Raw genomic sequence first — 12,946 nt, forward strand, 5'->3', positions numbered from 1 at the left:
ACAAAGTGAAAGATAACATTGTGTAGGTGTGTTTGGAGGTGGGAGGAGCCTCTACCTGTGATTTATTCAGTTCTCTAGAGAAGAAATTCTCTCCAAAGTTTACAAAAAATATTTAAATATAACTTATAAAAAAGTGCCCTGGGAAGACCACAAGGATGATTTATCCATGGTCACACAGCCCATGAATCTGAGGTTGGATTTCTGGACTCCAAGACCAGCCTTCTCTTCATTTCAACCTGTATTACCTCCTATTAAATTTCAGCTTGGTAAATTCACTTCCATGGTCTAGCCTGTTGGACCTGGTCATCCTTCAAAGGCCAGTTCAGATGTCACTTCTCCCATGAAGCCTCCTGACCACCCATTCCAGTCAGAAGTCATTTCTCCAGTGTCTGAATGGTTCCAGTTCTTCTCTTTGAACTGTTCTTATGGCATTATCACATACTGCCTTCCAATAGTGCCCTAAAAGTCTTTCAGAGTAGAGACCATCTCTTCCTTACCTTTTTTTCCTTCAAGGTATATTCTTTCAACAAAAGGAGACAAGACAGCAGAGAGAGGGTGGCCCTGGAAAGGGGGGGAGGGGGATTTAAGTGGAGGGACTAAATCTAAGCTAGCATGATGCCATGACTGTCCTATGCAAAACTGTACTCTGGAAGGCAGGACTGCAGTGAAGAAGCCACTGGATTCAGAGTCAGAAAAACCTAGATGCTAAGGGTTCTGAGAGCTCCTGCCCTCATTCACTATATCGTATTGGACTAGTCATTTAGCTTGTGTTTCAATGTCTCTACTTGTAAAGTGGGAACCCTGGTCATAGTACCCTTATCTACCTCACAGAATTATCGGAGATACAACAAGAACCAATTTGATCAGATTCTTTGCAAAGTATCACAAGTGCTATGTAAATGTTGATATCTCAATTATGTGGCTCTGGGAGAAGAGGCTTTCTCACTTTTTTCACTTCCTGCCTTCATAAAGGAGCATGAAAATCCTGGCTAATAAGCTAAAGCATACTCAGAAAATTCTCACTGATAGTGAGTTAGAATTTGTTAGTTAATTAGATTAGAAAGATCAAGTGAATGCACTGATAACGTTGAAGTCAGAGGAGTAACTGGGACTCCAGGGAGATTGCTCCAGGATGGCTCCTTCCTTCTGATGCCCTTTTGGTGAATCCCATGGACAAGCTCCTGTGATTACTTTGGAGAGGGACACTCATGCTGGGAGGACACAGCAAGGGCCTTGGATGAAAGAAGGAAGGAGAGAAAAGGTCTACATAGACAGGAAACTGGCAGGAAGGCAGCATCTTTGCCTCACTCCTGGGGAAAGAGCTAAGACATAGATTGAGAGTGGTCAGTCCCAACCACCTCATTCCTCCCACAAGCCCACTTCTGGGATAAAGACAAGAGATCAGAGGCCCCTTCCCTCTACCCACTTTCCTTTTGGCTCCTGCCCTAATCCTCTCATCGCAGGGACTTAACCCTCCAGTACTCCCCTCCCTCAAAAAACCCAGCAGGGCAAAAATGAATGAAAAATTCATTTTAATATTTCAATTCTGAATCAGGTGAGAACTGCCATTCTGGGCTTAATGGGATGAGGAAGGGAAGAGCAGCTCTCAAAAGGCCTCAGTCAACTGCAAAACTGCGGCTCACAACAGGAAACAGCTCGAAGAAGCCCTGGATTGGGACAAAGTGGGGTGACGTAGCTAAGTGTTGGTGTGGTATGACAACCCTCCCTCTTGTATCTTCCACTTTCTTTCCCTTGATTCCCCCTTAGAAGTCTAGGGCTTGGCCTGGATCCCTCAGCCTTAGGAAGGCTGAGCTGGTCTTCTGTGTGCATCCATGGCATTGCCATGGTGACCAGCCTCGTCACTTAGTGGGATGACGTTGCCCCAGCAACCAATGCCAGGGTCTGGAGACACAGCTGCCATGCTGAAGTGGATAAGGAAGGGCAGAGGAAGGATTACCTTAAAGAGAGTGAGGGTCTGCAGCACACTGGAGGTACATGCCATCTCACGGATGGAGTGCATGGCCAGCTGGGGGCTACCCAAATCGAGCACCCGCAGCCCCAGACGAGCAGCTAGGATGGGCCCAATGGTTGTGCCACAGGGAGAATCATTCCGAACCATGAACTCCTACACAGACAGGAAAAGGTATCTATGTGAGTATGCACACAGGTGGAAGGCTGAGATGTGAGGTCTGTCAGTGGCTTAAGACTTCTGAGTCATGGATGGAGAAGGAACCATGACCCACGTGAACTCGAGAGTGACTCAAATCTCTGATCTCTGTAGGAATCCTGGCTTTGCTGTCATAACCCCAGAAGCAAAGGACCCAGGGAACATGTAATGATACTTGTTAACCCTAAGACAAGTGCAGTAACTGGAATACCATGTGTCACTGAGGACTGGTACACATGCTGCAGCTATCCCTGTGTGACTGAGGAGGAGACTAGTAATTTTCCATGTAGGGCTCTCTATCAGTATGTTACCTACAATGGGGCCACCCTTTCCAAGTTAAAGGTCTGGCGCCAAAATGCTCACCTGAAGGGGCACCCCAACTCGGGCAGCCACCTCTCGGATCAATGCCTCAGAAACAGCATTGGAAGCGTAGCGTTGTTTGTTGTTCACCTTGATCACAGGTCCCTGGGCAGGTGGGTGGGTGGGGGGTTGGAGGAGATGGAGAAAGAAAAAAAGGGACACGAAGACCCAACCAATTGGTCTTAATCAGGCCTGTTAAGTGCCAGTGTAAAGCTGGGGTTGATGGTGAAGTCAGAGGAAGAAGGTGGGATTTGGGTGGGAGATGTAGACCTGAGGTAGAGTGAAAAGTGAAGGGAAGAACATAGGCTGAAGAGAAGAGGTCCAAGGCAAAAGGGAAAGAGCATCTGTGGAACAAGGAGACATAGGAAGGGCAAACATAAGGCTTCAGGGGGAAAGAGGAGGCCTATAGAGACAGGAGGGAAAAAGATAGGACCTGTAAGTAGAGGAAAGAGACTTTTGGAGGAAGAAATGGGGAAGGATGATTAGGGGGAGAGACACAAGGTCTGGCAGTGGGACAGGAGGCTGGCTGAGAAGTGAGGTGAAAGAAAGGGCCTGGCAACAGACAGATCCTTTTAAAGGCTGAGCTGGAGTGGGGGAGGAAGAGTGGTTACCTTGTGGAAAAAGGGTCGGTGGTTTTCTTCATGTTTATCCCTAGAGGAAAGAGATTAAATGTTCCACAACCTTGAACTTAGATTTACTATTAGGAAATCCTCGCACAGAGTTGACCTCTGAGAATCAAAAGAAGGTAGAAAAATGGGGCTATTATGTCATCTCTTAATTATCCATATTGTATTATCCCTTAATAAAAGGATTTGTTCTGTGAATTTCTGATTCACTCAAAGGACTGCACTTGAGAACCTAAAAGGTCACATGTGGCTTTGAGGCCACACATTCCCCACCCCTGGGCTAAATGCTTTTTCACCAGCAAGGGGATCCAAGATTACCAATCAGCCAGTCACGAACACCCAGAAAGTTAGGGCCCAAAGCAACAGCCTCAACGTTGGCAAAAGGGGGATCCCTGTGGACTCACAGGTAGTTAGGGTGCGCAGCATGGGCCATGTCGGCGCTGATCATGTAGGATTTAGGCATGGCCTCCTCAAACGCTGTCACATTCTGAGGTGAGGCCGATAGACGCCGAAGCACCAGCTCTGTCAGCAACGACTCTGCCCCTTGTGCACTCAGGGATCCAACCTGGGGGTGGAGGGGTGGGGGCTCACCTCAGGAATACTGGACCAGTCGGGTTGGGGGGGGCCTGCCCAAGGGAGGTGGACCAAAGGACCAGATCCTCCCCCATCTCCTCCTGCCCCAGTGCTGAGCAGCAGTCTGGGGGGAAGGCAAGCCTATTTGCTCAAAGTTCCCACCCCAGGGAATGGTTTCATCTCTGGCTTCATGAAAACTGGGAGGCAGAGTAATTCCCAGTCATTTCCAAGAGATACGGGTTTTTTTATTTATACTGTTCAACTGGCATTTGCCTTCTGGCTCTCTTGTTGGTAGTGGTTTGAAAAATATTACATATATGTCTGAAAAAGTTCTATAATTATTAAAAGTAATTCAATCTCCGCCACCACCCCCGCCTTGCCCCCTAGAATAGTGCTATGCATGTTAATATTCATTCAATAAATATTTGCTGAACGAAACACTGCTCTGCTCTCAAGGGTTTACAATATGTCCCTTGGTGCCACCATTAGAAATAGAATCCTTCCTCCTTCCCAACAGGTGACATTTACTGGGCATCTACTAGGGCCATGGTGCTGTAACTTGCCCTGGGATACAAAGGAGCTTAAAGGTCCAGCCTCTGAAGGTTTTACAGTCCAGCTGGGGAGAGAGTTATGGTGTAGTGGAGTCAGACCTGGGTTCAAATTCCAGAAGAGGAGGCCCTTTTCTCTGCCAACACCAAACCCTCCACTTGGGCCCTTGACCCCATCTCTCATCTTCTCCAGCAACTTGTTCTTTGATCATCCCCTCCCTCTTCGTCATTTCCCGCCTTTTCTCCGGCTAGGGTGGAAGGCGGGTGTCTTCCCTTGGTACCCAGGTCTCCACCCTTTTCTAAACCTTCACTTGATACTGTCATGCTCTCAAAATATCAAATATTGGATGTTTCCTCCTTTTCACAAATCAAACTCCTAGAAAATATGCAGTCTATATTCACTATGTCCATGCCCTTTTCTCACTTCCTTCCCTTTGCACTCAGGCTTCTGTGCCCACCCTCTGGCTCTCTCCAGTCACCCAGGGTCTCGTTACTAAATTCTCTCCTCACTATTCTCCCTTCTTGATTTCTCCTCAGTTCTGACAACAGTGACCACCCACTTTTGGATACTCTCCCCTTCCTCTGGTTTTCATGGTTTTCCTTGGTTGCGGTGCTCTTCCTACCTGTCTGATTTATCCTTCTCAGCCCTCTCTGCAGGATCCTTAGCCATTATCTGTACCCCAGGGTGAGGCAACTAGATGTGGTAGATGGACCCCAGGACTTGAGTTTGAATCTTGCCTCACAAACTTATGAGTGACCCTAGACAAGTAACTCAACCTCTTGTTTATTTACCTGTAATATAAAGGAGTTGGATACTATAGTGTTTTCTAGCCCCCAGTCTATAATCCCATGGCTTTGTCTTGAGCCATCTCCTCTTACCTCTATACTCTCATCAACTATCACATGTATTTCACTAGCATCTTTAGGTGGATGACTCCTAGATTTACATTTGGAACCCTTACCTCTTTTCTGAGCTCCAGTTCCATGTCTCCACTTGTGCACTGGACACCTCCAACCTGGATGTCCCATAGGCATCTCCAACTCAACAGGTCCAAAACAGAACTCCTCTTTCCCCCAAATTCTCCCCTGCTCTTAACTTCTCAATTTCTGGGGAAATTCCTCCAGTCCCTCTGGTTTAAAACCCTGGAGACATCCCTGTCTTCATATCCAATCAGTTCCTTAAGTTTGTTGGTTCTACCTTGTGAGCATCTCTCAAATCCATCCTAATCTCTCTATTCACACCACAGTCACCCTCAGGTAGGCCCTCAAACAATCAGCTCTTGCCTGGCCTCCCAAAAGGGTCTCTTAACTGGCATCTCCTTGCCTACCTAGCTGCCATGTGGATAATCCCTGAAGCATGGATCTCACCACTTGACTTTCCTATAGGAGACAGTTCAGGGGCTCCCCATCTCCTCATTCCAAACTTTTGCACAAGCTTACTCTCATACCTGGAATGCTCTGCCTTTCTCACCTCCCAACCTCACCTCTCAAAACCTCTAGCCTAAGACTTGGTTCAAGCACTGCTTCAACAGGTCTTTCCTGGCTCCTTGTGTCAATGGCTCCAGCCCAACTCACCACTATTTACTTATAGTGTTTTATTTTTTCCAATTACACATAAAGACAATTTTCATCATTCATTTTTTGAAAGATTTTGAATTCCAAATTTTTCTCCTCCCTCCCCAAGATGGCAATCTATCTGCTATTTACTTATTCTGAGTGTGCCATATTCTCTCAGTATGGTGTTAACTCCTGGAACACAGAGACTGACTCATATCTGCCCTTATGAGCATTGTGTCTGACACATAACAAGTGCCTGACAAATGCTTGTTGGCTGGACGAACTTTTCCACCTCCGCTCACTCATCTACGCAAGAGAGATGGTAACCTGCATCACTCATTTTATAGAAAGGTAACAAGGATTTATTAAACACCTTCTGTATGCCAAGTGCTTTACAATTATTATCTCATCCGACCCTCACAACAACCCTGCAGGAGGTGTGGTGGGTGCTCTTACCACCTCCATCTTACTGACAAGAGCAGACAGAGGTTAAATTACTTTGGGGGGGAGGGTACTAGTATTTTATGTATAAAGAAACTGAAGCAGAGAGAGGCTAATTTACTTGCAGGTGGGGGGATAGTTGATAAACTGAGGCAGACGGGGGTAAGTGACTTGCCCAGGGTCAAACAATTAGTAAGCCTCTGAGGCCAGACTTGAACTCAGGTCTTCTAACTTTAGACCCACTGCCTCATCTTGATGGCACCAAACTGAACTATCAAACAAGATACAATATGTAAAGTACTTTATAAAGTGTAACTGTCCCATCTCTCCTGGTTCTATTTGTACAGGATGTCCCAAAAGTCTCAGTACAATTTTTCACTAAGATTTCTGGTTCATGCTACTAGCGTCTGAGGCAGAATTTGAACTCAGATCTTCTGACTCCAAATCTGGCATCCTTTTTACTACACTAAAACTCTCTCCCCAGATGGCCTGTTAACCTTTCAGAGACTGGCCTTCATCTTAGACTCCTTTGTTATCCCAGGGAAAATCACAGGGTTCTGATCTCACAGATGGCCAATCAATGCTAACTACAGCTGAGGGAGGAGTCTGCCTCTCCTGAGGCACCATGTTATGTGTTATGGGTGATCTGAGGCTAGGAATCAGGTCTTTCATATATTCAGAAACCACGTGGATGAGACCTATGTGCAAGGCACTGTCCTAGGCACAATGGGGGAAACATAAGAACTCTAAGATCTAGCCCTTGCTTATAAGGTGCTGATAGTGTAGTGTAGCAGTGGCTAGGAGGGATGGAGACGGAAAAAGAGAAATATAAAATAAGGTAGGAGGGATTAGTTGGAAAAAGAAGTGTAAACAGATAACTTTGACCCAAAGAAGACTCAAATCTTTATTTTGGGGGGGTCCAAGTCTTGGATTTCATCAGTGTAGGGAGATTCCCTCCAGATCTGCATCTCTGGCTTAAAAAACCTCCTGGGGGAAATTACAGTTCTTAACTACGATGCTAAATGGTTTGCCAATTGATTCAAGCAACCAGTTATGTGTCAGGGGGAGGAGAGGGGGAGGAGGAGGGAGGGGAAGAGAGAGAGGGGGAGAGAGAGAAGGGGAGAGAGAGAGAGAGAGAGAGAGAGAGACAGAGACAGAGAGACAGAGACAGAGAGAGAGAGAGAGAGAGAGGAAGAGAAGGAAGGAGAGAGAGAGGGAGAGAGAAAGACAGAGAGAGAGAGACAGAGAGAGAGAGACAGAGAGGGAGAGAGGGAGAGAGGGAGAGAGAGAGAGAGAGAGATAGAAAAAGAGAGAGAGAGGGAGAGAGGGAGAGAGAGAGACAGAGAGAGACAGAGAGAGAGACAGAGAGAGTGTGTGTGTGAGTGTGAGTGTGAGTGTGTGTGAGTGTGTGTGTGTGTGTGTGTGTGTGTGTGTGTGTGTGTGTGTGTGTATGTAGGAAGGCTTCCTACAAGCGGCATTTCAGCTGGCCCTTGAAGGATGGGTAGGAAAAGTCTGGGCAAAGATGGGAGAGAAAAGTATTCTAGGTGGAGCAAATACTGGGACCTACCTCTTCCCATCTCCAGTCCTTTCCACAGGTCCTTGCACAGAATAAATACTTAGAAAATGTTTGTTAACAGGGATAGACAGATGCTCACCAATTCCCTGTCCTCCTCTTCCCTCCCTTTCCCAACTGGCCCTGTCTCACCTCCTCGTGGTCATACAGTGCGATCACTCTAATGTGAGGCTCAGAGGCAAGAGATGCTGGGGCCGAACAGGAATCGATCAAAGCCTGGAAGTGGAGACAGAATCAGTGGGTCCACATGCATTTAAATGGCTACTATATCGCTGAGCATTGTGTTGTGTTTTTAAAGGAAAGGCGACTTCTGGGGGCCAAAGTGGCTCTCTCCTTCTATTCCCCAGCCTCTGTCACCAAGGCTATGACAACTGGGGTTCCTGAAGCATGGCAACTATCTCCTCACACCTCCAACCTACCCTTCCTCAGCATCACTGCTATGAGGAAAGGGTGAAGGATAGGACTGGCGTTAGCCCCCTTGTTTCCTTCCATACCCCCTCGAGGGTCTGAGACAGAAATGCCAGCCCTCCTCAAACCCTTTAGGTTTGCACTAGTGACTCTCCCCATGTGTCTAAGGCTTTGTGCTATGGGATGAAGTAGGGCATACGGGTCTGCCAAGCCCCTGGCTCCACACCTGGAGGGCACAGAAACAGCTGTGCAGGTTGTCCAGCCGAGGGGCAAAGATGAATTCCTCATAGGCGCCTCCCAGGACCTGGAGAGATGGATGGAGAGATGGAGAGAGACCTGGGTCAGCTCTCCTCCCTCCTTCCCACAGTCCCACACTTCCACTGATCCTTAACACGAAAAACCCCTCCTGTTCCTTGTTCAGCACTTAACCTCTGAGCTCCCCTGGGGTTTGGTATTTATCTCTACCATGCAGGGCTGAGCCCTCCCAGTACTGGCTGGAGGTGAGGGGGGTCCATTCTCTTCTTACCGCAGGCTGAGTGTCTGCGAGACACAATTCCATTTCCAGGATATCCTCAGGGCTCTGCTCCAACTGGGTAGACAGCAGAGACATAAGCACTGACTGGTGTCGGTCCACCTACAGGGAGAGGTATGAGTCAGAGATGGTCACTTGGGGGCACTTTATTCCAAGGTTCCTATGTGCTCCTTCCTACCCCCAACCCCCAAATCATCCTATTCCTTCGCTTCTTGCCATCCTCGATGGCAGTCCCCTTTCTCACCTGGGTAGCAGGAGATCCTGAATCAGGCATCCCTTTCTCCAGCTCCTCCTGGACCGCAGTAGCCAGAATGGGTATTCTGCAAGGAGGTGGGGGAGAGGCTGGTGTGGGGGAGACAGCAGAACGAGGGAGGGTGGGGTAGGGGAAGTGCCTCTGAATTCAGAGGTCTGGCTGTGTGCTGGCCCTGCCCGCCTGGTTCCTAAACAGTTCTTCATCCTTCATCCCTGTAATCTCTTATCCTCACCCTTTAGTACAGAGGTTCCCAACCTATGGACCCCTGGGGGTAAGGGGACCCTCAGAGTTATTGTAAGAGGGTCTGGTTTATCAAATGACTCACAAGAAAAATAATCAAACATGCTCTGAATAGAATAAATAACCTCACATAAATATATGTCATTATTAGTCATTGTGATTAGTAACATACTGAATTCACAGGAGCTTTCTGTCATGACAGGTTTTCTCAGTCAAAACAGACAGCCACCATGTGGACGTTCTCATACTGGTACACCATCACAGCTGGCACTGATAGCATTCCTAATCCCCTTCACCCAGCTGGCCTCATCCTGACCTATGTCCCTCAGGATGTAACATCACCCCCACCCCAAGTGCCCCATCCCTAAGCCCTTTCCTTACAAATGGGTCTCAGTGTTAGGACTGAAGTTCTCATTGACAGTCCGATGAAGATGAATTGCCAAGTGTGGGATGCGCAGTATCGGCCTCTCCAGGTGCACCAGCCGCTGCTCAATTTGGTTTGAGGTAGGATTCTGTAACCAGTCATGTAAAGTTAAATACTTAAATAACCCCATCTCAGAAAAAGAAATTGAATAGGCCATCAATGAACTCCTTAAGAAAAAAATCTCCAGGGCTTGATGGATTTACAAGTGACTTTTATCATTGTTTTCAGTTTTCTACAATCACTTCCATAAGTCTTAGATTTTCTCCCCTGTCTCCCGAGACAGAATGTAAACATTTAAAGAACAGTTAGTTCTAATACTATATAGATTACTTGGGAAAATTGGTGATACAAATATGGTGCTTAAACCTAAAGCAGGAAGAGCCAAAACAGAGAAAGACATGGCCAACCCAGACCCCATACCCTTCTGTGTGTGGCCTCAACAAGTCAATTTAAACTTCTGATCTTCTGAGTAGCAGAGGCCGGGCCTACCTCTCTCGAATCCCCTGACCCTGAGTGTCCTCACCTACCCTTTCCTCAGCAGCTCTCTAGAAAGAATGCTGTAGGCTCTCTTCATGATGGGAGTGGGGGGGAGGGGGCAAAGGGGAGAAAATTTGGAACTCAAAAGCTTGTGAAACTGAATGTTGTAAATTAAAAATAAATAAATTGATCAAAAACAAAATAAAAGATGCTGCGGGCATAGGAGGATTGGTTCCTGACTAACCCCAGCTGCTGTCCCTACCTTGATAATGACTCGTCCGGCCAAGGTGAGGTCACGGTCAAACCAGGTACTCCAGATGCCACCCCCATAGGTTTCTACACCAACCTGCAGAAAGCCTGCTTGGTTCCTACGGGACCTGCGCTTCACCTAGGAAGGACACACACCATCGGGTGACAAAAAGCTCTAAGACCCTGTATTTGCCTCAAGGAGATTAGTCTGCCTGGGAAGACCAAACATATACAAGAAAAATTATGTATATTTTATAAAGTTGGATGAACTATTATTATATTATTGATGGAGTACGGAAGAGGAAGTATTCAGAAAGAATAGGAAACAAACCCCTCCCCCAGGGTCTCCAACCTGGTCTCCTGGTCTTCTTCTCTCTCCCCACTTCTTTCCTTTGGAGGTCTGTCCATGGGTCCTCCCATCCCATCTCAGGACCCTGAGCTGGGGCCCTAGAGTAGGAGCCCCCCAGATTTCCATACCCGAAGGGAAGGGCTGTCCGTGTGGGCTCCGATGATGCTAAAGCCATTGCCTGGAGAATACTGGCCCCCCACTGCAAAGGCGATGATGGTGGAGGAGTTCCTGGTCACAAAGTACTAAGGAGAAAAGTGGAAGGAGCCCTCAGTGTGACAGCTTCAGGAAAAGTCCAGCTCCACCCTCCAGACTCTGACCTCTCCTCTCACATCCACATGGTTGGTCTTTCATACCTTGCGTTCAGGCTGCAGGTCCCATTTCTCCGTCTCTTTGAGCTCTTGGAAGCCAGCCTGTAGGAGCCTGCTTTTACATTCAGCCACCACTGTAGTGGGGGAAAGGTGACCTCCATCACAGAGGCCTGGGGAGTGGGGGAGGGGGAGGGGACTATAGAATAGGGCTCAGCTCTCTCTTCTCCCAAGGGCCTGGCCACTTACCATGAAAGGGGGAGGGTCCTCGGTTCACAAACTTGAGCAGCTCTCTGGCTGTGGCCTGAATGGCTTCCTTTCTGGCTAGAGATGTGACTGAAGCCTGGGAAGGCAGATACTGATTGCATCCCTCCTCCCAGGACCCTCTGCTACAACTGTCCCTTGTATCCCCCTCTTCCGGAGGCCTGCTAAGGCGATTCCTTTTCCCACCTCCATACCTTTAGCTTCCAGGGTGGAGGCTCCTCCCATCCTGCATCCCTGGGCCTGCTCCCCTCCCCATGCCCAGCCCAGTCCTGACTCCCAAGACCTGAGACTTCTCAGCCTCCCTTCCTCCCAGCCTAGACACTCTCCAAGTCCTGCTTCTCAATCTGAAAAAACTTCCCTGGCCCTAAATCAGGCCCTGGCCCCAGGTCGGGCTCTGGCCCTCGCCCCCCGCGCTCAGTCCTGGCCCCAGGTCGGGCTCTGGCCCCCGCCCTCGCCCCCAGCGCTCAGTCCTGGCCCCAAGTCGGGCTCTGGCCCCCGCCCCCGCCCCCGGCCCCCGCGCTCTGCCCTGGCCCCAAGTCGGGCTCTGGCCCCCGGCCCCCGCGCTCTGCCCTGGCCCCAGGTCGGGCTCTGGCCCTCGCCCCCCGCGCTCAGTCCTGGCCCCAGGTCGGGCTCTGGCCCCCGCCCTCGCCCCCAGCGCTCAGTCCTGGCCCCAAGTCGGGCTCTGGCCCCCGCCCCCGCCCCCGGCCCCCGCGCTCTGCCCTGGCCCCAAGTCGGGCTCTGGCCCCGGCCCCAAGTCTGGAGACTTCTCGAAGTCCAGACTCTCAAGGATGAGCCCCGCCCAGCCTCCACATTCAGACACCCTTCTCCCCTCCCCCTGGCGTCAGGTCCCTCGGATCCTAGGACCAGCGCCCTTCCAAGGAGGCCCTTCCCCCACCCGGCCCGGCAAGCTCAGGACCCCTTCCCCAGCCCAGCTCGGGCGCTTTCTCTTTCACTTTTGCCCGCAGCTCCGGGGCTAGGGGGGGGCGAGGCGGGCCTCGCAGCGTGGGGTCGGGAGGCTCCCACGTTACCTGCATGATGCCTGCCTCCGGCTTTCGCGGTCCCGATCCGAACCCGACACCAGCCCCTTAGCCCGCTCCGGCCAGTGCTCCGGCTCCGGCTCCGGCTCCAGGCCCCGCCCTCCCGTAACGGAGGCGGGCAGCCCGGAGCCCTCTGCTGCCTGGGAGGAGCTAGGACAGCCGGGAATCCCGGGTTCTCCAGCCCGGCCCCAGGCCCGGGCGCTGTGGGGCCGGGCAGTGCGTGGGCGGGGCCTCGAGGGGCGGGGCCGCCCTGGAGCCCGAGGGCGGAGCCCGAGCCACTATTAAGCGCTTCCTGGGTACCGGAGTCCTGCAAGGAAATTCCGGGATCTTTGCTGAGTTATTTTAAAAAGTTTCTCTCTCAGTTACTACTTTTTAAAAATAGCTTTAAAAATTTTTTAAAACAGATTTACTTACCATTTATTTAAAACAGATTTTAAAATATTGTCTAGTTTCTTATTTTAAAAAAGATTTTTGATATACATTTTTAGTTTCTCACCATTTATTTTAAAAATAGATTTAGTTTTTTAAAATATACGTTTTATTTTTAAATTTCCCACCAGCTG

At 49.5% G+C, this 12,946-nt stretch overlaps 1 protein-coding gene across 2 annotated transcripts; it reads right to left on the reverse strand.

Moving 5' to 3' along the window:
• Window positions 1-27: 27 nt before the first annotated feature.
• On the reverse strand, window positions 28-12,585 carry DNPEP (aspartyl aminopeptidase). 2 transcript variants are annotated; one of them, XM_072617871.1, is made up of 15 exons: window positions 12,375-12,575; window positions 11,332-11,425; window positions 11,131-11,219; window positions 10,906-11,019; window positions 10,442-10,567; window positions 9,660-9,790; window positions 9,030-9,105; window positions 8,780-8,887; window positions 8,480-8,557; window positions 7,978-8,061; window positions 3,558-3,718; window positions 3,139-3,178; window positions 2,531-2,632; window positions 1,958-2,125; window positions 28-1,232 (listed from the first exon to the last, which is right to left on the reverse strand). In XM_072617871.1, exons 1-15 carry the CDS (start codon window positions 12,378-12,380, stop codon window positions 1,188-1,190), a joined length of 1,422 nt encoding a protein of 473 aa, XP_072473972.1. In that variant the 5' UTR covers window positions 12,381-12,575; the 3' UTR covers window positions 28-1,187. The 2 variants fall into 2 exon arrangements, with proteins under 2 accessions (XP_072473972.1, XP_072473971.1); XM_072617870.1 differs by lacking the exon at window positions 28-1,232 and adding an exon at window positions 1,516-1,667 and having other exon boundaries at window positions 12,375-12,585.
• Between the last annotated feature and the right edge of the window lie 361 nt (window positions 12,586-12,946).

Source organism: Notamacropus eugenii, chromosome 6 (assembly GCF_028372415.1).
Source record: "Notamacropus eugenii isolate mMacEug1 chromosome 6, mMacEug1.pri_v2, whole genome shotgun sequence".
Classification (NCBI taxonomy): Eukaryota; Metazoa; Chordata; class Mammalia; order Diprotodontia; family Macropodidae; genus Notamacropus; species Notamacropus eugenii.

What these genes read in the sequence shown, in the direction of transcription:
- DNPEP (XM_072617870.1), bottom strand. An exon ending in AGGACCCTCCCCCTTTCATG is followed by an intron (nt 11,220 to 11,331) that starts GTAAGTGGCCAG and finishes CCCCCACTACAG; the next exon opens with TGGTGGCTGAATGTAAAAGC. An exon ending in GCTGCGCACCCTAACTACCT is followed by an intron (nt 3,179 to 3,557) that starts GTGAGTCCACAG and finishes TCTTTCCTCTAG; the next exon opens with GGATAAACATGAAGAAAACC.